Source organism: Hylobates moloch, unplaced genomic scaffold (genome assembly GCF_009828535.3).
Source record: "Hylobates moloch isolate HMO894 unplaced genomic scaffold, HMol_V3 SCAFFOLD_20, whole genome shotgun sequence".
Classification (NCBI taxonomy): Eukaryota; Metazoa; Chordata; class Mammalia; order Primates; family Hylobatidae; genus Hylobates; species Hylobates moloch.
This window is the reverse complement of record NW_026652295.1, coordinates 41642612-41669321: the sequence shown is the minus strand read 5'-3', so window position 1 is coordinate 41669321 and position 26710 is coordinate 41642612. Positions and strand designations below refer to the sequence as shown.

Here is a 26710-nt window from a genome sequence, read left to right as displayed (position 1 = left end):
TTCATGGAGGGATTGATTATTGTCTCCTCTGCTGGGACACTGGCACAAGTTTATCAGCTCTTCCCTCCAGCTCTTCATTGGCTAACTTTCCCCCCAGTGCCCCTGCTTTTTTTTTTTTTTTTTTTTTTGAGACAGTCTCACTCTGTCACCCAGGCTGGAGTGCAGTGGCATGATCTCAGCTCACTACAGCCTCAACTTCCCGGGCTCAGGTGATTCTCTCACCTCAGCCTCGCAGGCACATGCCACCACGCCCAGCTGATTTTTTGTAGAGATGATGTTCGCCATGTTGCCCAGGCTGGTCTCTAACTCCTAGGCTCAAGGGGTCCACCTGCCTCAGCTTCCCAAAGTACTGGGATTACAGGTGTGAGCCACCACTTCTGGCCACCTTTTTTCTTTAAAGTAGTTTTCTTCAGGTTCTATTGTTGTTGTTAAGACATTACTCATATACCATAAAATTCACCTTTTTAAAGTCTACAGTTCATGCTTTTTAGTATATTCCCAAAGTTGTACAAACATTACTGCTATCTAATTCCAGAACATTTTTATCTTCCCAGAGAAGCTTCGAACCCATTAGTAGACATTTCCAATTCCATCTCCTTGACTGGCCAACCACCAATCTACTGTCTGTGTCTATGGATTTACCTATTCTAAATATTTCATATGAATTGATTCATATGATATGTGGCCTCTTGTGTCTTGCTTTTCTTACTTAATGTTTTTATGGTTTACCTGTGTTGTAACATGCATCAGTATTACATTCTTTTTTATGGCTGAGCAATATTCTATCATACAGATATACTACATTTTGTTTATCCATTATCAGTTGATGAACTTTGGGGCTGTTTCTACCTTTTGACTATTGCAAATAGTACTGCTATGAACATTCATGTACAAGTTTTTGTATAGACATATGTTTTCATTTCTCTTGGGTATATACCTGGAAGTGGAATTGCTGAGTCATATGGTAACTCTATGTTTAACTTTCTGAGGAACTGCCAGACTGTTTTCCAATGTGGCCGCACCATTTTATGTTACCACCAACAATGTATGAGGGATCCAATTTTGTCACATTCTTGCCAACATTTGTCTCTTTAATTATAGCCATCCTAGTCAGTATAAAATGGTATCTCATTGTGGTCCTCATTTGCATTTCCCTAATGACTATTGATATTCAGCGTCTCTTCATGTGCTTATTGGCCATTTGTATATCTCTAGAAAAACGTCTGTTCAAATACTTTGCTCACTTTTAATTGGGTTGTCTTTTTGTTACTGCATTATAAGTTATTTATATAATCTGGTTATTAGATCCTTATCAGATTTGCAAATATTTCTTCCATTCTGTGGATTTAAATTTCTTGAAATATCCTTTGAAGCACTATTGAACTACTTTTAACAAGTATTTATCTGGGCATGGTGGCTCATACCTATAATCCCAGCACTTAGGGAGGCCCAGGCAGGTGGATCACTTGAGCCCAGAAATTCGAGACCAGTCTGGGCAACATGGCAAAACCCCATCTCTACAAAAAATACAAAAATTAGCCAGGTGTGGTGGCATGCGTCTGTAGTCCCAGCTACTCCAGAGGCTAAAGTGAGAGGATCACTTGAGCCGGGCAGGTGGAGACTGCAGTGAGCTATGATGCACCACCACATTCCAGCCTAGGCAACAGAGACCCTGCCTCAAATAAATACATTCATTAAAAAGACAAATATTTAAAAATTTTAAAGCAAAGCAGATTAGAAATGTGTAATTGGTGTTCATTTTTATTTATTTATTTATTTTGAGATGGAGTCTTGCTCTTGTCACCCCAGGCTGGAGTACAGTGGTGCGATCTCGGCTCACTGCAACCTCCACACCTCCCAGTTCATGCGATTCTCCTGCCTCAGCCTCTCGAGTAGCTGAGATTACAGGCATGCGCCACCACGCCCGGCTGGCTAATTTTTGTATTTTTAGTAGAGACGTGGTTTCGCCTTGATGGCCAGGCTGGTCTTGTACTCCTGACCTCAGGCGATCCGCCCACCTTGGCCTCCCAAAGTGCTGGGATTACAGGTGTCAGCCACTGTGCCCAGCTGCCTTACAGCTTTAGGAGTAAACGATTGTATACAGACCATGTTCTGAGGCTTCCAAACCGAGTCTTGAGTTCATTAAGGGATCCATCATAGTGATAGCTATAGCTGTTATAGCGTTTATATACCAGGCGCTGTTTGGGCACTCTACGTGTATTAACCTATTTAACTCTCATAACAATCCTATGAGGCAGAGACTGTTTTTTTTTTTTTTTTTTTTTTTGAGACGGAGTTTCGCTCTGTCGCCCAGGCTGGAGTGCAGTGGCGCAGTCTCGGCTCACTGCAAGCTCCGCCTCCCGGGTTCACGCCATTCTCCTGCCTCAGCCTCTCCGAGTAGCTGGGACTACAGGCGCCCGAGGCAGAGACTGTTATACTCATTGCACAGATGAGAAAATGGAGGCAGAGAGGGAGGTTCGGTAATTTGCCTGAAGTCAAACAGTAGGGTACCAGAGACGGGCTCCAGATTTTGTTGCTTTCAACCACTTGCTATACTGCCAAGGTGGAATTAAAGCATTTCAAAGAATGCCTACTCCCTCGCTTTGGAGAGAGTAGTGTTTTAATGGCGTCTGCACTGTGGACATTTTTCCTGTCCTTACCGCTCCAGAAACTAGTAGTGCTCCCTGTCCAGGTGTCTTCGTTACACATTTGCCTTCCCAGTCTGGAGTCCACTCGGCTTCAAGATCCTCTCTCCTCCCCGTGGGTCTGACCGAGGCTTTAATGCTCTTTGAAGTAACAGCGAAATAGCCCTTTGTCTCCCAAGTGGAGTGGTTCTAAATTTCTGGTAGCCAATGAGCGCCGCGGAACCGCGGATTCCGCCCAAGGAGGCTCAAAGCTGAGCCGTGGGTGGAGCCAGCGAAGGGGGCGGAACTGAGCCGCAGGGCGTACCTACTGTGTGCCGCGTGCGCTGCCTGGAGCGGAGCTATGAGCTGGACCTGTCCGCGTTGCCAACAACCTGTTTTCTTCGGTGAGGCCCGGGCTGCGGAGGGGGAGAAGATGGAGCGAATGGGAGCCGCTGGATTCCCTGAGGACGCAGAGGGCTGGCCACAGTGTAGTCCCAGACACCCTTTTCACCTGCAGCGGCTGGTAGTCTCCGCACCACCCGCTCCCACTCAGGTCTTCCCCCTTCCTCTGAGAGCTCTGTGGGTAGTATGAAACCGGAGGGGGATGGAGATGGCCTCCTGGAGACATTCATCTCCAGGGAGCAGGGCAGGCCAACCTAATTCCCTAGAGGGCCGAAGGGGGAAAGGAGGGGCTCTATGCTTGGACAGGCTCCTTGCAGCTCGGTTCCACTTTGTCCTCCACAGCTGAGAAGGTGAGCTCCCTGGGCAAGAACTGGCACCGCTTCTGCCTGAAATGTGAGCGCTGCCACAGCGTCCTGTCCCCTGGCGGGCATGCAGAGGTAAGATCTGGCCAGGGAGCACTGCCCTGTTTACATCACTGCCTCCCACCCCCCAGGCACCAGCCCCCAACTTCAGCCTGGAGGCCTGCCAAAGGGAACCTCAGTAGCCAACCCCAAGGCCGCCCACCTGGTGGACCCCACACCAGCCAGGATTTTGGGAACCTGGGTTGTGACTGTGGATCCCGCGGTTTTGGGGGTCAGCACCTCCTGAGCTGCTCTTGCTCTTCCTCCCATGACCACAGTGGAAATACTGGCATGCCAGCCCATCCCCCACCCCTCTCAGGCCCACCAGACTCAGCCAGTGGACAGACATACCTGGCAGCCTGTCTGGGGCGAAGGCCTGTGGGGCATGGCTCCCGCTGGCCTTGAGTAACCCACTTCCCTCTGCTTGTGCCCAGCACAACGGGAGGCCATACTGCCACAAGCCATGCTATGGGGCTCTCTTTGGACCCAGGGGTAAGTACCAGCCTTAAGGGGCACTTAAGCAGAACCCTCCTTGTGGCTGGGAGCTGGGGGCTCAAGCCTGACCTCCCCTATTCTCTCTTCAGGGGTGAACATTGGTGGTGTGGGCTCCTACTTGTACAATCCCCCTACTCCCAGCCCTGGCTGCACCACTCCTCTCAGCCCCAGCAGCTTCAGCCCTCCCAGGCCAAGGACTGGCCTCCCCCAAGGCAAGAAAAGTAAGGCTGGGCTCAGCTCCTCCCAGTCCTCCTCCTGACCCTTCCCCAAGCTGGAGCGGAGGGTGGGCCAAGTGGCAGTCTCCTATCCAGCCCTCTGCTTCACATTCTCACAACTTCGTTCTTGGCAAAATCTTCTCAACTACTCCCCGCTTTTTTTTTCTTCTTTCTTTCTATTCCCTCATGTCAGCTGCTGAGTTAAGAGGTAAATTGTGGGGAGGTCGAGGCAGGCAGGCGGATCATGAGGTCAGAGTTCGAGACCAGGCTGGCCAGCATGGTGAAATCCTGTCTCTACTAAAAATACAAAAATTAGCCGGGTGTGGTGGCTCATGCCTGTAATCCCAGCTACTCGGGAGGCTGAGGCAGGAGAATCATTTGAACCCAGGAGGCAGAGGTTGCAGTGAGCCGAGGTCATGCCATTGCACTCCAGCCTAGGCAACAGAGCGAGACTCCATCTCAAAAAAAAAAGAAAAGAAGTTAATTGGGCAGATGGCATTATCCCCTCTCCTCATATTTTACAGGTGAAGAAAGTGAGATCCAGACAGGGCAAATGACTGTCCATTCACAAAGCTAGTCAGAGGCAAAGCTGGCCAGGAACTTAGGTCTGTCCCAGGCCAGGGCTGTGGAAGGAATGACCTAAAGGAGAGGAGTCATTGGGATAAGGCCAGCCTCTCACATTCTTCAACTTTTCTCCTCTGGTCCCTGTTCTTTCCCTCCATTCCCTGAAGTAGGCAATGACACTGTGCTCCCCAACACCTGACACCCGTGCCATGGCCAGCTCTTATATCAGCTCAAGTTTCCTGAGGATTGAGTTGCTAACAGGGTTGGGATGGTGGGTACCTGAGCCCCTGGGAGGATGAGAAGGAAGCAGAAGGAAGCAGGTAGTCCCTAATACACATAGGGATGGGGCAGGAGGTGGAGTCAAAGGGGGCTCAGCTCTGGGCCTATAGAAGGCAGACTCTTGGGTGCCTGGGTGAGGCACTCTGGAATGAGCATGGCTTTTGGAAGAGGACAGTGCCATGTGCAGGCAGGTGCTGGTGGGCATCTCCACCTCAGACCCAGCCAGGGCCTCTTCCCCTTAAAGGCCCTCCCCCTATGAAGACATTCACTGGGGAGACTTCGCTGTGCCCTGGCTGTGGGGAGCCTGTCTATTTTGGTAAGTGACAGTAGAAAGCTTGGGGAGGGGGATACAGGGTGGGCAGCAAGGGGCAGGGAGGTGATCCAAGGCAGGTGGGTCTCCCTACTCTACCCCTAGAATGGAAGCATTACCACTTCTCTCCACCACCAGCTGAGAAGGTGATGTCATTAGGCAGAAATTGGCACCGACCGTGTCTGAGGTGCCAGCGTTGCCACAAGACCCTGACTGCTGGGAGTCATGCTGAGGTGAGCAGGGCAGGAATGAGTGGTTATGTTGGGAGGAGGCTGGAGATGGGAAGAGAACCAGGCTGAGACAGCTCTCTTTCTCTCTGTGTCTTAGCATGATGGAGTCCCCTACTGCCACGTCCCCTGCTACGGCTACCTGTTTGGCCCAAAAGGTGGGCAGCCCCATCCCAGACACTGGGCCTAAAGTATGGCATGTACATGGTCTGTGGGGATGTGTGGACAACTTCCCCTGTGGTTAAGCATACCCTGCCCACCCCCCGCCAGTTCCCTCTAGCCCTGAACCCTGCACCACAGACCCAAGGCCTTTGGTGATAGGGCTCTCTCTCTCAGGTGTGAACATTGGCGATGTGGGCTGCTACATCTATGACCCAGTGAAGATAAAATTCAAATGAGACACTCACAAAAAAGGTGACCCTAACTCAGGCCTCCCATCATGCCCCTCATGGTCCAATGGGAGCTACAAAAATCTCCAGTCCCATGGGGGTTGGGGAAAGTGGGATCTTGGGGGCCTGGGCCTAGGCTCCATGGTAGGCCAGAGAGTCTAGACTTTCTCTGCCAATTTTTTCCCTTTCCCATTTCTATCTGGTTAGGGAACAGCCCGTTTTGAAGGGTATCCTCCTCCTGGCCATCACAACCCCTTTCCCCAGCACATTCTGGAGCTTCAAGGTACTCATAAAACTTGTGTTTATTGAATTTCAGCCTCTCTGGCTTCTTCAATAAAATGTTGGCTCCCATGCCTTCAACTCTTCTTTGGGCATGAGACCAGTGGGTTGGAGGATGGGGAGTGTGGGGGTTGGGATGACATGCATTGCCCTGCAGGGTGCCTCGGAGGTAGCAGGGCCAGCCATGAGAACAAAAAGCTCTGTTCTTTTTGTCCCTTGGGCCTGGCATTGGCAGTCCTAGCACCACACAGTGGACAGCATGCCCACCAGCCCCATTGGTACCAGAAGTCTCATATGCTAGTCCTTTCTTTAGCACCATCTCTAGAAGAAGCAGAAGCACCTTATTCAGTAATTCATTTGAGCATGGCAACAGATCCTATGGTAGGGCCTCCCAAGAGGCTTCATTATCCATTTGGGAGATGAACAGACTGAAGCCCAGAGAGGGAAAGCCATATGCCCAAGGTCACACAGCAAGTTAATGGTGAAGGTTTTATCAGAGCCCAGGGCAGACTCAGTGGCTTCCTATCCAGGGCTCTTCCCATAGCTCTTCACCACTGCCCCAACCCAAGGGGCACCTTTATTTACAGAATCCTCTCCAGCCGTGAGAGGGGTGCCCAGCAGCCCACTGCATTCTGGGAAGTCAACTGTTCCTAGAAGCCAAATAATCAAGGATGGATGAGCACAGGGAGCGGGTACTGGCGGCAACTCCGGCCCTAGGCAGAGGGTTCGATACTCCCAGCCTGAGTTGCAGGGCCTGCCCTTCTGCTCTCCCAGCCCCCGCTGCAGAGCTTCTGTGGAGGGCCTGCCTCCACTCCCATTTAGTTCTGGACCTGCTTCATGGGCATCTCTTCCTCCTGAAGACTGGTTGGGGCACTAGGGAGGAAGGAGTCGTGAGCAATGGTGGGGTTTAATCCCCGAGCCTACCACCCCAGCCTGCCCCATCAGGGCTGTCCCAGGGCTCACCCCAATTCCTGGTATACAACGCCTGTACAAGTGACTCACACACATGCTTGTACACACCCCTGATGTGTAGGCATACTTGAGTGTGCACACATACACGTCTTCCTGAACAACCTTATGTATTTGTGTTCATACATTCATGTACACATTTATGCTTGCAGTTTACATACTCCCAATCATGCACCCTGAAACACTCACCTGTGCACACACACATACGTGCACCAAGTACACATGTGCAGATATAGTTTCCTGTCTGTATCCTAAGGTGTCAGGTATCTGAGCACCTGCATCCATATGCATGTGCTCACACGTACACAGACACAGTCCTGTGCACACACCTCTTTCTCTCCACGTCCTGGATGGTCTCTGGCAGCTGTGCCTGCCTCGTCTCTGGCAGCAGGAGGGCGGTGCCGGCAGCCAGCAGGGCGATCCCCCCATAAGTAAGCTTGGGCAGTGACAGCCACACTCCATCCAGCAAGGCCGCCAGTGGGGCCAAAGAGCCCCCCAGCCGGCCCACCAGTGCAGTCAGCCCCATCCCTGTCTGTCTGTTCAGAGAAAGAGGATGAGGGAGGCAGATGGTGTTCACACCTACCTGGAGTCATGCCCCACAGGGCTTCCCTCCAGGGCTGGCAGGCGCTGATACTCTCTTCTCCCCATACAGCTAAGAAAACTAAGACTTCTTTCAGATGGTCTTCCCACCCACCTTCAGGCCAGGAGACCCCAAGCCAGCACCCACCAGAGGACAGGGCCCCCATTCTGATAGAGTACCAATCAGGTACCACTAAAAGAGAAGACAAGTCACCAGACTGGGGGATAAGGAAAGGGTGATGTGGAAGGAAGAAGGTCAGTAGTTTGTACAGGCCCTGCCATGTTGTTCAAGGAGGCAAACCTCTTTCTAAACATGACCAGATGCCTAGAAGTTTAGATGCCTAGAAGTTTCCTCTTCCCACCTCCCAGTAGCTAGCTGAAAGACCTCCCCAGGCCTTTCAAGGGGTTGCTCTTGGGACAGTCCTCAAGGGCATCTCTGCCTTCCAGGGGTGAATGGGATGGGGGTGGGCAGAATGGGGCTTCTTGGGGCTGTTTTCTTTTTATTATTATTGTTCTTTATTTTAATTTTTTTCTTTTATTTATGTATTTATTTGAGACGGAGTTTCTCGCCCAGGCTGGAGTGCAGTGGCATGATCTCAGCTCACTGCAACCTCCATCTCCCAGGTTCGAGTGATTCTCCTGCCTCAGCCTCCCAAATAGCTAGGATTACAGGCATTCGCCACCACACCCAGCTAATTTTGTATGTTTAGCAGAGACGGGTTTTCACCATGTTGGTCAGGCTGGTCTCGAATTCCTGACCTTCAGTGATCCGCCTGCCTTGGCCTTCCAAAATGCTGGGATTACAGGTGTGAGCCACAGTGCCCGGCCTTGGGGTCGTTTTCTTAAGGAGGCCCAGAGAGGATGTCTGACGTGGCTCAGGGTCACATAGTACAGAAGATAAGATGCTCTGCCTTCTCCAAGACTAGGGCAAACACAGAGGGCCCTGATTAGCTCTGTATTCTGGGTGTAGTGTGGGGAATGAGTGAGAGGCTGGGTGCGGTGGCTCATGCCTGTAATAGTGCCTGTAATATGAGCACTTTTGGAGGCTGAGGCGGGAGGATCACTTGAGACCAGGAGTTTGAGACCAGTCTGGGTAATATAGCAAGACCCCATCTCTACCAAAAATTAAAATTAAAAAAAAAAAGAGTGAGAGAGACCAGGTTGTGGTGTGTGTATGTAGAAGTGTTGGTTAAGACACGTGACTAACAAGCTCCATACCCCAGATCAGTTGCAGGCTTCCTCACCTGAGCACCGTAGGGTACAACTCTGAAGTGAACAGGTAGGCAGTGGTGAAGGCAGCTTCAGAAAAAGCTTTCCCCATCACTGCCAGGACGGTGCTCCAGGACTTCATGTCTGGAGGGAAGTGGGTTCAGGTAGTGAGAGGGCCTTGGAGGAGAGCCAGGGGTGTTCTGGATAGGGCGCAGAGTCTCCAGAGTGGGCCGAACTTAAGTGGTGGAGAGTCTGAGCTCACTGGGTAAGAGCAAGGATCTGGGGGAGGAGTGGGTTCTTGGCCAGGAGGTGGGGTCTCCGGGGAGTGGGCAGGGTTCCTGGCCCGGCTTCTGGGGTGGGCAGAACCTATGAGACTGGGCTCACCGGAGGACACTAGCAGTCTAGTGCCGAATGCCAGGGCCGTGCCCAGCAGTGTCCCGGCTTGCGTGAGGCGGCGTCCTGCGTAGCGCACTGACAAGTAGACCAGCAGCTTGGAGGGCAGTTCCACGGCCCCGAACAACAGCTGCGTCTGGTACACATTCAGCCCCAGCCCCGACACATCCAGACTCAGGCCGTAATAGGAGAAGTTCACTCCGAACCTGAAAGGAGTCTCAGTGACACTTGATGGACCCTCCTTCCCATCCCTCTTTGGCCTCTCTTCTCAGGAAGACTTGGCATTTTACAAGGGCAATCTCCTTCCGTCTCTGCAACCCCCCCCTCCCCACACCAGGACCTTCCTTGACATCCATAATGCCCTCTGAGTGTGCAGCATGCGACAGTAGTCAAAGCGTCTTTACCCTAATTTTCACAGCAACCCTGACATGGAACTGACAACAGTCCATTTTACAGAAGGGACACTGGGGCTCTGAGTGGCTAAGTGATCTGTCCCTTTCCAAGTAAGGAAGTGGGAGTCTGAACTTGAACACCATGTGTCTCTGATGCCTGCTTCATTTTTTGACTTCCCCGGGCAGATCGCCCATGGAGGTTTATCCTCCTGCCCTCCACAGTGACACTCTACTTGTCCCTCAGAGCCCTTCTCACACTCAGCACCAGCCTGGAGTTCGCTCCTCCCTCCCACCACACCCACGCCAGACCCAAGCTAGCCTCCTCACCACACCACCACGCAGCACAGTGAGATGTGTCGGAGCCGTGGCGTTCGGAACAGGTCCAGGTATGAAGGTCTTCGGACCACCCGTTCCCCGGCGGCCACTTTGCTCACAGCCTGGTAGGGAAGGAGGTGAGGTTGTAACATCAGAGTTGGCTATGTGATCTCAATGGGACACAGTACTCTCCCCCCACCCCTCTCTGTTCTTCCCATCTGCACTGGTGGGGATGGAGATGCTCATGGCAGCTGAGAAGAGTGGGTCTCGAATGATGGATGTGGCCCACCGGAGCCAGGTAGGACATCCTAAAGAGTTCAGAACTCTCTGTGGGGGCCCAGGGGCTTTTCCTGCCATATATAGTGGGCTCTGGGAGGGAGGCACTTGACACAGCCCACCCCCACACACACACATATATGCATGCTCACACACACGTTCACCCTCACCTCCTGGCTGAAGCTGTCCTCACACACTGGCCGCCCATTGAGCCTGGCACAGTGGAGCAAGTACCTGTGGGCCTCTTTCACATGGCCTTGTGTCAGAAGCCAGCGTGCAGACTCAGGCACCCACCTAGGAATAGGCAGGAGGCCCATCAGCCAGAAAGTCATGACCCTAAGCCACATGTTCCTGGACATACGACAGGCTCTCAACTTCCAGGCTCTTGCTCATGTAGTCTCCTTAGCCTGGAACATCATCTCCTCCCCAAGCCCTCCACACTTGACGAGCTCTTATTCATCTTTTAATGCCCAATTTAAAAGCCACCTCTGAGCTGGGTGCAATGGCCCATGCCTGTAATTCCAACACTTTTGGAGGTCAAGGCGGGAGGGTGGGTTTGAGCCCAGGAGTTCAAGATCAGCCTGGGCATCATGGCAAGACCCTGTCTCTACAAAAAATCAAAAAATAAATATTAGCTGGGTGTGGTGGCACATGCCTGTAGTCCCAGCTACTCAGGAGGCTAATGCAGGAGAATCACTTGAGCCTGGGAGGTTGAGGCTTCAGTGAGCTGTGATTATGCCACTGTACTCCAGCGACAGAGCAAGACTTTATCTCAATAATAATAATAATAATAATAATAAAAACAATAAAACACCTCTTCCCACATTTCCTTGCCCAGGCCCAGGTCCTCCATAGCCTGGGAGTCCCTTATTCAACTGAATTGGCCTTACCCTCAAGACCAGCTCCCAGCACCAGCCACTCACTTCCCCCATGGGTGGCAGGAGGGAATGAGATGAAGGAGGGACAGACATGTAGACATATCCAGAAGGGTCATCCAAGGCCAAGTCATCTTTGGGAGGCAATGTAGTGCCCACCCTTCCTGTCCTCCCACTCTCCTGCCTGAGCTCCCCACCCCCATGCTGGCCCTGCCCCTATCCCCAACTCTCCAAGAGGCCAGCCTCAATTTATGTTTGGCTCTGCCTTTGTCTCTGACTCTCTGTATCTTGTTCTCTGTTCTCACTGTTCCTTGCCATCTTCTTTCTGTTGATCTCTGTCTCTCTGTCTCCTTTTCTCTGTGTCTCTTTCTGTCTCTTGGTCACTTACTCTGTTTCTCTTTCCCTTCATCTCTTAATCTCTCTGTCTTCAAATCTCAGGCTCTGATTAATCTCATCTTTCACTTCCTGTATCTCCCGCTCCCCAGCTGCCTGCAGTCCTCACCAGAGGCTGAGGATGCCTGGGGCACAAGGCAGGGTGACAGCTAGCAGAAGCCATCGCCAGTCCCGTATCAGGTACCCAACCAGTGCCAGCAGCATCACGCCTCCTGTCCAGAAGGTGCTGCTCAGGACTCCGGCCACAGTGCGGTGCTCCACATCCAGCCACTCCAACTCTGGGCCAGGACAGGAGACAGGAAGATGGTTAGTGAGGACCAGATGGGCTCAGCCTCACTCTGACAACTGCCTTCTTCCAGCCCTCTAGGTCCTGCCTGTTTCTTGCCTGCCTCACCCAGTGGCATCACGATGATGGTAAAACCAGCCAGGGCTGAGCCAGTGAGGGTGCGGGTGATGGCGAACATTACATAGCTGACAGAGGCTGCAGATGCCAGGCCCAGCACCAGGGTACTCACGTAGGCTACCAGCAGCAGACGCCTCCGCCCAAACCTGCAAAGGGGTCATGCAGGGTCAGTTCCCTGTGGAAGGAGCTTCTAAGGCATAGGTAGACTAGGCTCATACCCCAGCTAGTGGGAGAAAGTTCCCCCAGCCAGTTTCTTATTGGCCCAGTGCCTCACCCCACCTGTCGGACAGATATCCAAAGGCCACAGCCCCCACCAGCACACCGGCGAAGAAGAAAGTGGATGCAGCTCTGTTCAGACCTTTCTGCTCACACACCAGATCCCACTGTAAGGACAGGCAGAAAGGGACCTCCTATGAACATCAGCCCCTCTCCAGCAGGCACCAGCTCCTCCTCTCCGACCTGGAGCCTTCTGAGGCGAACTCTGCCATTCTGGTACCTCCATGCCAGATAATAAACCTCCCAACGATTCACGCCAGCTTGGGGAGTAGGAAACTTTGTCCCTCCCCAGTCCTGCAGCCTCAGCTTCTTCCCAAGGAAGGCCTCGACCTGCTGCCTCCCAAGGAGACTGCCTCCACCGACATTCCACCTCCAGATGGATTATGTAAATACCGACCTGGGACTGGAAAAGAGGAAGGGAGAAAAGAAGGCCTCTATTGTTTCTCCACCTCTTGCTGCAGAAGTTGCCTTCTCAACTCTTTGTCTCAACTCCCTGAAGCCACTTTAGCCCTTCCCTGCCTTAATCACCTCCCAATTAATGATGATGATAACAGTTCTTGTGTAGGATCCTGTTACTACAAGCCATGAACTAAAAGTGCCTCATATTCATAGCCCCCATCTACAGATTGGTAAACTGAGACTTTAAGAGGTAAAGTAATACATCTAATGCCCACACAGTAACCACCCAAGGCAATGGCAGGCCCCTCCCTCTCACATGTCTCTCAGCTTCTGGGCTTAAGTACCTCAGTTGCAATGGTAGAGGAGAACTCTGAGCGGTCGTACTCCCAGCCCTGAGAGCAGGGCACTGTGGCAGGTTCATCCTCCAGCTCCCCACGGCTCTGCCTTTCTTCCCCCAACGTGGTGTTGGGGAGAGCCTGGGGGTAGGCAAAGTGGAGGCAGGAGCTAAGCATGCCATCGGGCTCCCGGGGAAGGTGGGCCTCCAGCCAGGCATCCTGATGGCTGAAGTTGGCAGGGGCACCCGGCAGGGCACATCGGTGGGCAGGCACAGCAGCCAGGAAGATGGGCAGGAGGAAGTGCAGTGGTAGCAGCACTCGGGGCAGGGCCAGCAGTGCCACATTCCTCAGTTGGAAGGGCCCAAAGCCGCCCACCTGCTCCAGCAGCTCCTCAAAGCCCATGCTGCTCACCCACCAACTGTTTCAGGTGCAGCCTCCCTCTAGTATCCAGCCAGCTCAAACTGCCCACCACATAAACCCTTGGACTCTGGAGGCGGGAGTGGATGGACTGAGTGGAGAGCCTGCAGCCAGAATCCAGCCCTCAGGGGCTGGCCCAGGACTGGGCCCTCCCCAGCCATCAGGTCTCCAGGGACCTCTACCTGTCTTGCCTGGTGCCTGGGGGAAGGGGAAGCCATCCATTCAGAGGTCACTGGCTCGTGGCTCTGGGGCTTACCCATTAGTGTTCAGAGACCAAGGCTACCATGATGAGGTAGCTGGGTGATGGCATAGGAGGTGAGCCCCTAGCCCCTTGGTCAGCAGAGCTCCCAGGATCCCTAAGAAGAGGAGGCCCCTGGGGCCTGGGGCTAGCTCTCCCAGGGTGCCCTTTGTCCTATGAGACCTTAGGTCAGCCTTGCCTATTTGCAGCTACAGCCATGGCCTGGCCGACAGCCCAGGATTCAGGACTGAAAGCTGGATCCTAACCAGGTTTCTTTCCGCTGAGCCATGAGGCCTCCTCGCATCCCTCTGCCCTACTGGGAGCTGATGCCCTGGCCTAAGACACACTTGTGATGACACTGGGCAACTTGATGTCTCTGAGGGTCCCAGGCTCGTCCCATTCCCACTTCACTCAGGGACTCTCCCCATACATATGGTTCCAACTGTCTGTCCCATTCCCCTATTTCCAGCAGCTTCCTAAATTACCTTTTGGAGGGATAGGGAATGGCGGGGGGCGCGTTGCCAAGGTACCTGCGATGCCTAAGATTACCTTTTGGAGGGGTAGGGAATGGGGGAGGGGGCGTTACCAGGGTCTTGTCAAAGGTACATGCAATACCTAAGACTCAATGTTCAATCTGACCCTCCCACTCAATTCTCAATCATGGTCCCTGCAGCAAAAGTACAGCAGAAACCAGCAATGTCTGCTTTATTCTCATCTGATTCTCCAAACACTTGGCTGGCAGACCCACTAGTTTAATCCAGCTCCTACTTTGAACAGGTCAGAAAACTAAAGACAGGGTGGGGACCTGCTGGGGTCACACAATGACTCAGCAGCAGAGCTGAAGAAAAGACCAGGTCCCCTGGCTCCAGACCAGGAATCTCACTTTTGACCTAAGCTGCTGAGCTGGTGATGTCCCAATCTGCTCCAGGCTGGGCTCCCTGCGAAAGTGCTGGGAAAGGAGCTAAATCGATGGCATGGCGTGTGTTAATGGGGGTGCTGACAGCCATGGAGTGAAGCAAGAGGCAGTTAATGGTGGTGGCAGTGACAGGGGGTGACAATAAGAAGAGACATTTGAGTCTCTAGTGCATCCTCGCCATTCTGGAGGGTACATAGATGCCTCAGACACGGTCCCTACCCTTAGGGAGCTTACAGGAGGGTTAAATAAGCTAACCCTCCCTGTCTCCAGTCTCACCCCTTTCAACCGATTCTCCATACACTGGCCACAGTGAACATTTAAACACAAATCTAAGAGGGTCACAACCCTGTTTAAAACCCTTCACCAGCTTCTACTGCCTGAAGGGGAAAGTCTAGCTCCTTAGCTTGGCCCTTATGACTTCCCTAGGACTAGATCCTCTCCCCCAGTCCACCCCTGACCCCTCTCCAACATGCTCCCTTCCCTCTAGTTCTCTGCACACACCAGCTCATTGGCGTGTCACACCCTAGTGTGGTCCTTTGGACAATGTGGCCTCCTCATTCACCAAGTGGATGTCCAAACCTCCCTGAAGACCAGCTCAAGGGGAGACACCTCCACCCCTCTCATCCTCACTCACGTGTGACCTCACACTGTTGGCTCCTCCCTTATTTAATACTATGTAATCATATTATTAATATAAAATGTATAAAATATCATAACACTTTGCAGCTCCTGAGAGGTAAGTTTTGTGGTCACCCCATCTCCATGTCCCATCCAATGGCTCCACAGGGTAATACTCTGAAGTTTTTCCACAGCCAGAGAGGACAGCTAACGAGGCCAACCTCAGCCATTGGCTGTGACGCCTTAGTTTTCACAATGGGAATTTCTCTCCTGCTTTAATATCAGAAATAGCTGATAATCATACAGTGATTACCTCTCCCTCTTGACACTGGCTCCTAGGAAACTCAAATCTAAATCTGCAGCCCTGGCCAAGCACAGTGGCTCATGCCTGTAATCCCAGCACTTTGGGAGGCCAAGGCGGGTGGGTCACCTGAGGTCAGGAGTTTGAAACCAGCCTGGCCAACATGGCAAAACCGTCTCTACCAAAAATACAAAAAATTAGCTGGACATGGGGGCAAGCGCCTGTAATCTCAACTACTCAGGAGGCTGAGGCAGGAGAATTGCTTGAATCCGGGAGGTGGAGGTTTCAGTGAGACGAGATCGTGCGATTGCACTCCAGCCTGGGCAACAGGAGTGGAACTCTATCTCAAAAATAAAAAATAAAAAATAAATAAATCTGCAGCCCCTTTCTCCAGAGAGTAATTTGGCATTAATTTTACCTCTGGCTCCATCTTATTCCCTGGCCCTACCCCATATGGAAGCTCTCTTCTCTGATGTCATTGAAGAATGATGGTGACAGTGAACATGATGGCTGATGATGGAGCTGGACAGGCAGATATGAAATGCTGAGTCTAACCAGAGGATAGATCGACTCTGAATCACCAGTTAAGAGCTGGTTTTGATTGTATTTTAACCATCCTCCCACCCCTCCAACCTGGGAATTCTAACCTGAGCTCAGAGGCCAAGGTAGAGACCTTCATTTATACCAAACTGGATGGAGAGGAGCCTTGTGCAATGGAAAAATAACTCCTGGCCACACATGGTGGCTCGTGCCTGTAATCCCAGCACTTTGCGAGGCCAAGGCAGGTGGATCACTGGAGGTCAGGAGTTCGAGACCAGCCTGGCCAACATGATGAAACTCTGTCTCTACTAAAAATACAAAAATTAGCTGGGCATGGTGGCTCGTGCCTATAATCGCAGCTACTCGGGAGGCTGAGGCAGAAGAATTGCTTAAACCCAGGAGGTGGAGGTTGCAGTGAGCTGAGATTGCAACACTGTACTCCAGCCTGAGCACAGTGTAAGAGTAAGATTCTGACTCAAAAAAAAGAAAAAAAAATAACTCCTTAATTGGAATTATTACTAGAATTATTGGAGGGTTCAGGAAAAATACATTCTTGGAATAAACAATTTGAGATTGCTTGCAATAGGGAATTCTTGCACTTCAGGCCTTTTACTCTTTTGCCCCCTCCCCATTGAGTGACCTCAGATGACCTATCCATCTTAATTGGGGCTTCAGTGACCATTAACCATTGCTGCAACCCATGTAATCATTTCCTACACTGTTGATGGTGGCAATGATAAAATCAATTACAGTGGTAAGTATGGTGATGGATGGTATAATAGGGAGGTGGGGATCCTGGTGATGGAAGTGATGGTGACAGGGGTGATTGGAGTAGAGATGAGAGGATGGGGCCAGGGCCACTGGTAGTAATGATGTGGTCATGAGGGTAGTGGTGGTGATGAGGATTATGTGATAGATGTGGTAATGATGGTGACAGTGATCTGGCGATGGTAGTGATGATGTGATGGTGGTAATGGTAGTGGTGATGTGGTGATGTGGTGATGGTAGTAATGATGCTGGTGGTGATGTGGTGATGGTGATGATGGTGGTGATGTGATGGTGGTAATGATGGTGATGTGATGGTGGTAATGATGGTGGTGGTGATGTGGTGATGGTGGTAATGATGTTGGTGATGTGGTGATGGTGGTGATGATGGTGGTAATGATGATGTTGCTGATGTGATGGTGATGGTGAAGGAGGTGATGACACCGTGTAAGCTCCCTGAAGGCAAGGACCTTGTCTTTTGTTTATCATTATGTCTTCAAAGCCTAGTGGAGGTGATGGTGATAGTTTGGGAGAAGAATGTCTGTGATCTGAGTGAAGACGAAACTAGTAATGGTGGATAATGAAGACAGAGGTGCAGATTGTGGTAAAATTGGTGGTGGTGGTAATGGATGGTGTTACACCACTTCCAGTTTAAAGGTGAGGAGAAATGCAGAAGATGCCACCTGGAGCTCCTGAAAATGGGCTTACGTCATATTACCTCTAACCCATGGCCATGCAGACTCTCCTTCCATATCACCTCATCACCTTCGGCAATGAGCAGGCTCCTGAAACTCCTGAGGACTTAGAAAGATGGTTCTAAGTCCTTTAGCCTTGCGTTGGCCTCATCTCTTGTTCTGGCCTTGACTCATCAGTAGCCCATGGGAAAATCTCAGCAGGCCCCAGCGTCTGATGACTAGAGACACAAGACCCTCCACATTCCCACCCCTGTCTCTTTTCTGAGGGGCCCCTCTCTATCAAAAGGAGCTCATCTAAATGTCCCCGGTCTGTGGCACCCATCTAGCCCCTGACAGAGCAACCTTGCTCCAGCCATGTATTTCTCTGTGCCCCTGCCCTCACACCTCTCTTTGACCACGGGACAAAGAAATGTCTTTCTGTGGGGGAACAGGGAGAAGGTCTGCCAGGGACCAGGGAGGCCCTCACATGCAGAGCATCAGGTAGTCCCTGACAGCCAAGCTGGGCCTTGGGAAGTGAGTGTGCCTGGCAAGTCTCAGGCTCCTGGGGGCAGGAGGTAAGCAGAGGGTTTTGCAATGCCTTAAAGCCCTGTTCCTTGGCACAGCCTGTCCTGGCTCCAAGCCTGGCCCTACTCCCTCCTCACTCTTCTCTTCCACTCCACGATTTATGCCTGTGACTCCCCACACTGAACTCCATGCAGTCTCGCCCCCCACACTTTGCCCGTGCTGCTCCCCCATCTCCCGGGAATGTCCTCTCCTCTATCAGGCCAGCTCCTGTTTGTTTGTCCTTCAAAATTCCGTCCAAGAGGCACATCTCTCTCTAGGGGTCTTCCTTGAAGCTCTCAGTCTGGGTGGGGAGTTCCTCCCTATGCCTTGAGTATCAAGGCACATGCCACATGTAAAATGAAAGTTAATTTCCAATCACTTTTTTTTTTTTTTAACTTGCTCTGTCGCCCAGGCTAGAGTACAGTGGCATGATCATAGCTCAGTACAGCATTGAACTCCTGGGCTCAGGTGATCCTCCTGCCTCAGCCTCCTAAGTAGCTAGGACTGCAGGCGCATACCATCACACCCAGCCCCAGCTACCTCCTTCAGGGCATGCTGTGCTTTGTCTCAGCGCCTGGTCAGTGCCCGACATCTGGCATAGCCTCTAGCACATGTTGGGCTCAGCAGTAGTCTGCAGAATTAGTTAAATTAATGGGTTGGATGAATGAAAGATGGATTAAATAAATAATGAATGAATAATCCGTGACATTCATTCATTCAATCTCAATTATCGAGAAAATTTAAAAATACAGTAAGGTACCATTTTTGTCTATTTAATTATTTGGGGGAGTTTCTCCTAGAATTAGACTTGAAGAAGTAAGATAGGTTGGAGCCAAGAAGTTCTAGCACCAAGTTTAGCACTATTTAAAATAGTGAAAATAGTGAAAAGTCGGAAAGAGTAATGAAAAATCAATATAGAGATGGTTAAATAGATTATGGAACATTCCTGCCATGGAATATGATGTAGCTGTTAAAAAGAACACAAGGATTCTCATGATTGCTGGTGGAAGTATAAAATGATGTAGCAATTTTGGAAAAGTTTGGTAATTATTCAAAATGTTAAACATATCATTACCATATGATCCAGCACAATTCCACTCCTAGGTATATACCCAAGAGAAGTGAACACATACATCCAAACAAAAACTTGTACACAAATGTTCATAGCAGCACTACTCATCATAGCCTAAAGCAGAAACAACCCAAAGTCCATCAACTGACAAATGGATAAACAAAATGTGGTATGTCCATATAATAAAATATTATTTGGCAATAAAAAGGAATGAAGTACTGATAAATGCTACAATATGGCAGTATCTTGAAAACATGCTAAGTGAAAGAAGATAGTCACCAAAACATCATATATATGTGTATATATATATATATATATACACATATATATGATGGGAGGACCACCTGAGCCCAGGGCTGGGGAGGGGCATTGAGGCTGCAATGAGCCATGATTGTGCTGCTGCACTCCAGCCCGGGTGACGGAGTGAGACCCTGTCTCAAAAAAAAAAAAAACGTTTCAGGATAGTAGGTATAATATGCTCTTCTTTTTATTTATAATAAATATTATATATAGACAGAGAGCGCTATTAATTACAAACAGGAAAAAGAAGGTCTGAAATGGTACACACCAAGCCATTTGCAAGAGTTACCTTTATGTGGTCAGCTTCGTGGATAGGGAGGGGGCTTTTATTTTATATGCCTTTAGCATTTGCCTTTTTACCGTAAGTATGTCCTGCTTTTGACAGTTTAAACAAGAAGGAAAGTGAAATCACATGGAGATTCCACTGAAGGCTAATGAATCAGGGCCTAGAGCACGCTGGCATCCATGCCAACAGAAAGAGTGTCCCAGGAGCCAGGATGTTTCTGGAATGCCAGGGAGTGGCCTTCTTGGAGGGACAGCAGGACTTTGCAAGCCTGGGCCTTTTTACCTTGGATCTCAGACAAAGCCAGGAGCCTGGCCTGGACCCAAAGTTGTTTGTTTATATATTGACGAGGTGAAAGATTTACACCGAGTGAACCTAGGGTTCAAAATTCCCAAGCTCCTACAGTATGTACACCAGAACAAAGTCTCCTTTCTGCCCAGCTCTCCCGCCCCATGGCAGCCAGACACCTCTCACTCATCTCACCTGCCTTTCCAGACACAAAATTGTACATTATATGTACGCTTCTTTTTCTTATTCTTGGTCTTGGAGACTGGTCCATAAGTGTATACTATACAAAGAGACAACTCCTTCATTAATTTTTTTTAGAGAAAAAGGTCTCACTATGTTCCCCAGGCTGGACTCAATCTCCTAGGCTTAAGCAATCCTCCTACCTCAGCCTCCCAAGTGGCTAGACTACAGACACATCACAGCACTCAGCTAGCGCCCCTCATTTTAGAGTCTCACAGTACCCCATGGTTGGGGCCCCATTTTATGGGTGGGCCATGTTCTACTGAGCAGCCCCAATTGGGCATTTAGATTTCTTCTGAACTTTTATAGGTCCATAGTCTCTTATCCAAACTGTTGGGATCAGAAGTACATACATGTATGGTTGACCTTTGAACAACACGGGTTTGAACTGCACTGGTCTGCTTATAAACTGATTTTTCTCAGTAAAAGTCACAAGTTTTGTGCCTGCCTCTCCCGCTCCCCTTCCATCTCCTCCACCCCTGCCGCCTCTGCCACCCCTGAGACAGCAAGACCAACCGCTCCTCTTCCTCCTCCTCCTCCTCAGCCTTCTCAATCTGAAGACAGCGAGGATGAAGACCTTTATGATGACCCACTTCCACTTAATATCTTCTCTTCCTCATGGTTTTTTAAATAACATTTTCTTTTCTCTAGCTTACCTTATTGTAAGAATACGGTATATAATATATATAAAACATATAAAATATGTGTTAATTGACTGTTTATTATTGGTAAGGCTTCTGGTCGACAGTAGGCTATTAACGAAGTCTTGGGGGAATCAAAAATTATACGCAGATTTTCAACAACAAGGGGTTCGGTGCCCCTAACCCCTGTGTTGTTCAAGGGTCAGCTATATATATATATATATATTCAGAAAGGTAATCTAGCACATATTCCATATATTGTAAAATACCCTAATAGTGGGCCGGGCGCGGTGGCTCACGTCTGTAATCCCAGCACTTTGAGAGGCCAAGGCAGGCAGATCACCTGAGGTCAGGAGTTCAAGATTAGCCTGGCTAAAATGGTGAAACCCCATCTCTACTAAAAATACAAAAATTAGCTGGGCGTGGTGGCGGGCACCTGTAACTTTAGCCATGGGGCGGCTGAGGCAGGAGAATCACTTGAACCCAGGACGCAGAGGTGGTAGTGAGCTGAGTCTGCGCCACTGCACTCCAGCCTGGGCAACAAGAACAAAACTCTGTCTCAAAAAAATAAAAAATAATAAAATACCCTAATGTGACCTACCCCATCATCAAACATGTTAATGTTTCCACTGCAAATATGGATAAGTGGAATTAATAAAGATTATAAATAGTCTTGTCAGGTTTTTTGTTTTTTTTTTTAATAACAAGTGAGTGTGTGCCAATCTAATGGGAGAAATCCCAGTTTTCAGAACTTTCTGGGTTTCACAAGTGCAGATGAGGCTTTCTGGAGCCATACAAAGAATACTACAGTGAATAATTTTGGACACATGTAATTTTGCAAGTGTACAAGTACATCCACAGGATACAGTTCTAAAGTAGAGAAGCTGGGACACAAGCTATGCTCATTTGTGATTTTGATAGATTTTTTCACAATAGTAACTTTGCCTGTGAGCTGCTACACTGCATGGTTTTCCAGACACTCTCAGTTTTGTCTGTTAACTTTGGGGTAATGAAAATTCTTCCTCGAGAGTGGGAAGGAGGAAGAGAAGTGAATTAAAGGGTACAGGCGGGGTGTGGTGACTCACCCCTGTAATCCCAACACTTTGGGAGGTCGAGGTGGGCCAGTCATATGAGGTCAGGAGTTCAAGACCAGCCTGGCCAACATACCAAAACCCTGTCTCTAGTAAAAATACAAAAATTAGCCAGGCATGGTGGCGCACATCTGTAATCCCAGCTACTTGGGAGGCTGAAGCACAAGAATCGCTTGAACCTGGGAGGCGGAGGTTATAGTGAGCTGAGATCACGCCACTGAACCCCAGCCTGGACAACAGAGCGAGACTTCCTCTCAAAAAAAATAAAAATAAGTAAATGGTATAAACATACAGTGAGATAGAAGGAATAAATTCAATGTTCGAAAGCTGAGTAAGGTGACTATATTTAACCAAAATGTATTGTACTTGGGTAATTGAAGCCGTAAACACCCTGGCTTGGTCACTACACATTATATACATGTCACAAAATTTCTCATGTACTCCATCAATTTGTACAAATTATTTAAAAAATTCTTCCTCCTGGCCTCTCTGCACAAAGCCAGACTCAGGGTCTCTGGCCCTCAGGAAAAGCGTCCAGAGGGCTGTGAGAGTGTACGCTTTGCAGTCAGAAGGAGAGCAGGACAGTCCCCTTCCTCCTCTGTGACACTGAGCAAGTTACCTGTGTCTGTCCTGAGCTTTCATTTCCTCCCCTGCCTCCAGGACAGTCCCTTCACACTTGCCCACCAACCTGTGCTCCACTCTCCTGGCAGACCCGGCCCCAGGAACTGGGTTTTGCCTGCCCTCCCGCAGGGAAGAAGAGTCCAAGCCAACAGAAAAAGGTCCACAGGCTTTTTAATGGTGTGATGGCTACTTCCCTTCCGAGACCCGATCTAATCATTGACAGTGGCTTCCAGGGTGTTGGGGTGGGGTGGACAGGTGCAGGATGGGCAGAGGCCATGCAGTGACTGGGAAGGGCTTGGGGAGGGGTGTTACATTCTGTTTGGCATGTAAACATTCTTAGGTGGCTTCCCGAGGGAGGGGAAGGGCAACTCCCTGCTCCCCACCCCATGCCCACCAGGGCTGGTCCCTGGAGTTGAGAAGACTGAGCAAACCAGGCCCCTGTGAGGAGCTGGGAAATGGGGAGCCTGGGGCACGGCCCCTCTCCTCTCCTGTGCCCCCTTCGTGCACGGTGCAGCTGGGGAGGGAAGGCATGTGTTGGGGTGAGCAGACCCCGCATCTGAGTCAGTGACATAGGTTGTTGTGATGGGGAAGTGCTGAGGGAGGTGGTGTGACACTTTTACAGAGGAAGGGCTCAGGACCTGGAGGCCTAGTGGAGAGAATGAATGCTCAGGGGGAAGAGGCTGCAGCTGGGGTTGGGGGCACCGGGAGATGTGGCTTCCTTTGCCCTGGATGCTTCCTGGGGAGAGGCAGAGGCAGTCCCCTAGGTGACCCCTTCCCCACTGGCCCACTTTCCCTCCCCCACCTCGCCTGGTGACATTCAGTGACTCAGAGGCCTGAGGTCAGTTGGGAGCCCTAGGGAGGTTTGGAATCCCAACGGCAGACTGGGTTTTGCGTCTCTGCCCGCTCCAGTGCTGAGTGAAGCTGGGGGTAGAATGGACCTGGGGCTCTCTCAGGCCCCCCTCTTCCTCCCAGCTCCAAACCAGGGTGTTGTTGGTCCTGGGGCAGAGGTGAGGCTGGGGGCCCTACATTCACGGTTCGGTTGGTGGCAAGGAGCAGGCCCAGGGCCTGGGCACCAGGAATCATGCCCTGGTCCCCACCTGGCACGAGCTGATTGTCATTCGGAGAAGCTCTAGGTGGGAGGCAGTGGCCCCTCCTCCACTCCCTCTGCTGGACCCAGAGGGCAGTAGAGGGCCTTGGGAGGGCCTCAAGTTGACAAGGAGGGCTCTGTCCGGAGAATTTTCCTGAGTGTTCTGGGAGCTTCTGCATCAGTGTGGGGTGGACGTCAAAGGCTATCCACCCAGGAGTCCTCCCCTCAGCTGGTCTGCAGAGAAGCCACCACCCTGGCCTGGAGGTGGCTGCCCAAGCTGCTGACTCTCCATGAGGGGAAGGCTGCTTTCAGGGTCAGCTGCCTTGTGGGCATCCTTCCGGGTGATGGTGGCTGGACGCAGCCAGACTGCTGGGGCACACTAAGGCCTTTCTTCCTCTTTCCCTGGATGTCTTGGCTTGCTCTCTGTGACTCAGGGAAGGACAGAGAGGCTAGGCCAGGGGACAGAGGCTACAGGGGCCTGTCCAGATAGGCAGGACTGGCTGTCCCATCTGCAGCCAGTGTGCTGCTTGCCCCAGATGTAGGCAGTTGAGGCTCATGATGAGGTGGGGTGAGCTATGCAGGAGCCAGAACCCAGGAAGAGTCCCCACATCCATTCCTGGAGTAGAGCAGCTGCACCGGCTGGGACAGGGGCAAGAACGAACAGGCTGAAGGGTGAGCTGAGGGAAGAGTGGGCTTGGGCTGGGGACCCATCACTCAAGCATACAATCTGGAAGTTAGAAGGGCCTTTCTGCCTCCAGGTGCCAGCTGTCTGTTGGTCCACCTGTCTCTGCTCTCTCTGCCCATTGCGGGAGACGATGCCTGAGCCAGCCCTCCCTCCCTCCCACAGGCGGGAGGACAGGGAGGGTGACCCCACCAGAACTGAGTCCCCGAATCTCCGAAGGGCCAGCGCAAAGATGGTAACCAGCCACTCTCCACCCGCATTGAACTCAGGAAAGAGCAGGTTGGCTGGAACTGCAGTAGGCAGGACTGAGGTTAGATGACAGGAAGGAATTCCTGATGGTGAGGGGTCCTGCGCACTAGATCAGGGGAACAGGGGAGGGAGTAAAACTTTGTTAAAGCCCCCTCCAACTTCCCACCGGGAAATACTTGCCCAGGAAGGCAGCCCACACACTTCCTATGGTTCCCACAGAGGCTCCACCCAAATTTAGGAGGCAAGAGGTTTCTGCACCCCAGAGGTGCAGGGGAGCACATCCCCTGCCCACAGAATCACCTGCCCACCCATCTCCAAGATCACTTGCCCACTACCTCTCACCGAGTTGTCCAGGATGGAGCCGACTTTGGGGCAGGTCAGACCTGCCCCCTCACACCTGAGTAGACCGATGTTCCCTGGGTACCCAACCCCAGCCTGGCAGTCCAGAGGCCGTCCCTGGCCACAGTGGCTCCCAGAAGACTGTGGGGCTGAACCCTCGGGGGGAGGCTGGAGCCTCCACTTCTGGAATTGGAGGCTGCTTCTCTGAAGGGGTGAGGGGACTTTGGCTGGAAAGGGGTCGGAGGAGGGCAAGGTGCCGCAGGAGGTGTAGGCAAGAGGTTGCTGGGGGAGCATGGAGAGCAGCCTAGGCCTGGTGGGCCAACGAACCGGGCGTCCCCAGAAGTGGAGTCCTCGATGAAAAGTGGCTGAGCCTTCCCCGGGGCGGAGAGACTGATGTGAGGCTCGCCGGCCTGACGGGCGGCGGGAGGATGAGAGGACACAGGGCGAGGAAGGGGAGGCAGACCCTTCCCGCGGTGCGGGGCCGCGTCCCCCACCGGCCCTAAGGCCTGGCGGGGCGCCGCGTGTGCTCGCGCGCGTCCTCGCGGGTGCAGGCGGAAAGCTGGGGCCGTGGGTGGCGCGCGTCGGGCGCGTAAGGCTGTGCTGGGAGCTGCTCCAGCGTGGCCGGCTGCGGGTGGGGGGCCGGGGTGAGGGTGGGGGACCGCGGAGAGCCGCGGGCGTCATTATCTGGCCCCAGCCCGGCCCTCCGCGCCTCCTGCCCGGCCTTTGGTTGTTGCGCGCTGAGCCTGGAGTTTCCCTCTAGGTCCTTTCTTGGAGCCCCCGGGGGAGGGGGTGCCATCAGGCTGGGCCCGGGCCGGCAGGACGCCCCGGGGCGGAGGGACCCCGGGCCGGGCCTGGTGCGAGGGGGAGGGGCTCTCTCTGCGGGACAGGGACTGGCTCCGGGGGGACGCGCTGGCATTGCGCGGGGCGGATGTGGACGCGGGGAGGCCCGGGCTGCGCGGGGCTGGGGGCCTGGCTCCGGCTTGGGCTCGCCCTGGGCCCAGGCCGCGGCCAGGAGGTTGTTTGGGGCGGAGGTCAGCAGCAGTGGCCGACCCTGGGGGCGTCTGCAGCTGGAGCCTGCTTGAGAGCAGAAGGCAGGAGAAAAGAAGAGGGCAAAGAAACAAAACAAGGAGAAATATTTCAGAATCCTCCTGGGCACTGAGCACTGGAGTCCGGCATCCTCAGAGCTGAGACTGAGACCATGGCACAGATGGGTAAACTGAGGCCTGACTCTCTGTCCTCCAGGGCAGGACCTCGAGGGGCCACACGCTTCCAGGCTGCTGCTGGAAGAGCCTGCTGCTGGCTTTCTTTGGGGTCCTCATTTCATCTTTAAAATTCTCATGGATTTTGCATTCTAATCTAGAATATACCTATGTTTATATTAATATGAAATAATGTTTTCTCCCAAGGAGTCAAAGCACTAGGCTTTATCCTTTGGCTTCCAATGCCCCATGGCATACCAGAAGCTGTGTGTGGACCCACTGGCCCCCATCAGCTTTTCCTAAGCCTGGCCTCTCCGGCACCCCCTCCATACATGCTTACTGAAGCCACTTCCCTGAGCCCAGTGACAGGGCTGGAACCCCAATCAGAGTGAGGTAGAGCACAGTTGGGAGGTGCTGGACAGGAGGTGTCACTGAGGGTCCCTCCTGATCTTCCATAGCCCCTGACCTTGGTTCTGGAGAAGCCCCTGCTGGTGGAGGCCTGTGGCCACCCTCTGCCCACCCTGGGGCTGGCAGCGGTTTCTCACCTGCTGGTGGAGGCCTGTGGCCACCCTCTGCCCACCCTGGG

The 26710-nt window shown here is 51.9% G+C and overlaps 3 protein-coding genes across 6 annotated transcripts in view; 1 reads left to right on the top strand and 2 right to left on the bottom strand.

Moving 5' to 3' along the window:
- The first annotated feature begins 2425 nt into the window (after window positions 1–2425).
- CRIP3 (cysteine rich protein 3) lies at window positions 2426–7489 on the top strand. Of its 2 annotated transcripts, XM_032140323.2 has the most exons (8): window positions 2426–3028; window positions 3369–3463; window positions 3862–3919; window positions 4012–4143; window positions 5225–5296; window positions 5429–5523; window positions 5618–5675; window positions 5854–7489. In XM_032140323.2, the coding sequence occupies exons 1-8, from the start codon at window positions 2986–2988 to the stop codon at window positions 5913–5915; spliced, it is 615 nt and encodes a 204-aa protein (XP_031996214.1). In that variant the 5' UTR covers window positions 2426–2985; the 3' UTR covers window positions 5916–7489. The 2 variants fall into 2 exon arrangements, with proteins under 2 accessions (XP_031996214.1, XP_031996218.1); XM_032140327.2 differs by lacking the exon at window positions 4012–4143.
- Window positions 7004–13471, bottom strand: SLC22A7 (solute carrier family 22 member 7). The gene is given in 11 exon segments (XM_032140328.2): window positions 7004–7058; window positions 7484–7690; window positions 8978–9086; window positions 9327–9541; window positions 10055–10164; window positions 10489–10612; window positions 11696–11888; window positions 11891–12135; window positions 12269–12372; window positions 12663–12668; window positions 13009–13471. Coding segments are annotated over 11 exon segments (1761 nt in total). The 5' UTR covers window positions 13402–13471.
- Window positions 13472–22722: 9251 nt separating this feature from the next.
- The window catches only part of TTBK1 (tau tubulin kinase 1), a 45444-nt gene continuing 41456 nt past the window's right edge, over window positions 22723–26710 (bottom strand). For 2 of the 3 annotated variants that reach the window (XM_058432342.1, XM_058432343.1), the window contains one exon: window positions 22723–26002. In XM_058432342.1, coding sequence (XP_058288325.1) covers window positions 25606–26002 — 397 coding nt within the window. In that variant the 3' untranslated portion in view covers window positions 22723–25605. The remainder of the gene's footprint in view (window positions 26003–26710) is intronic. The other variant, XM_032141451.2, reaches the window with a different exon arrangement.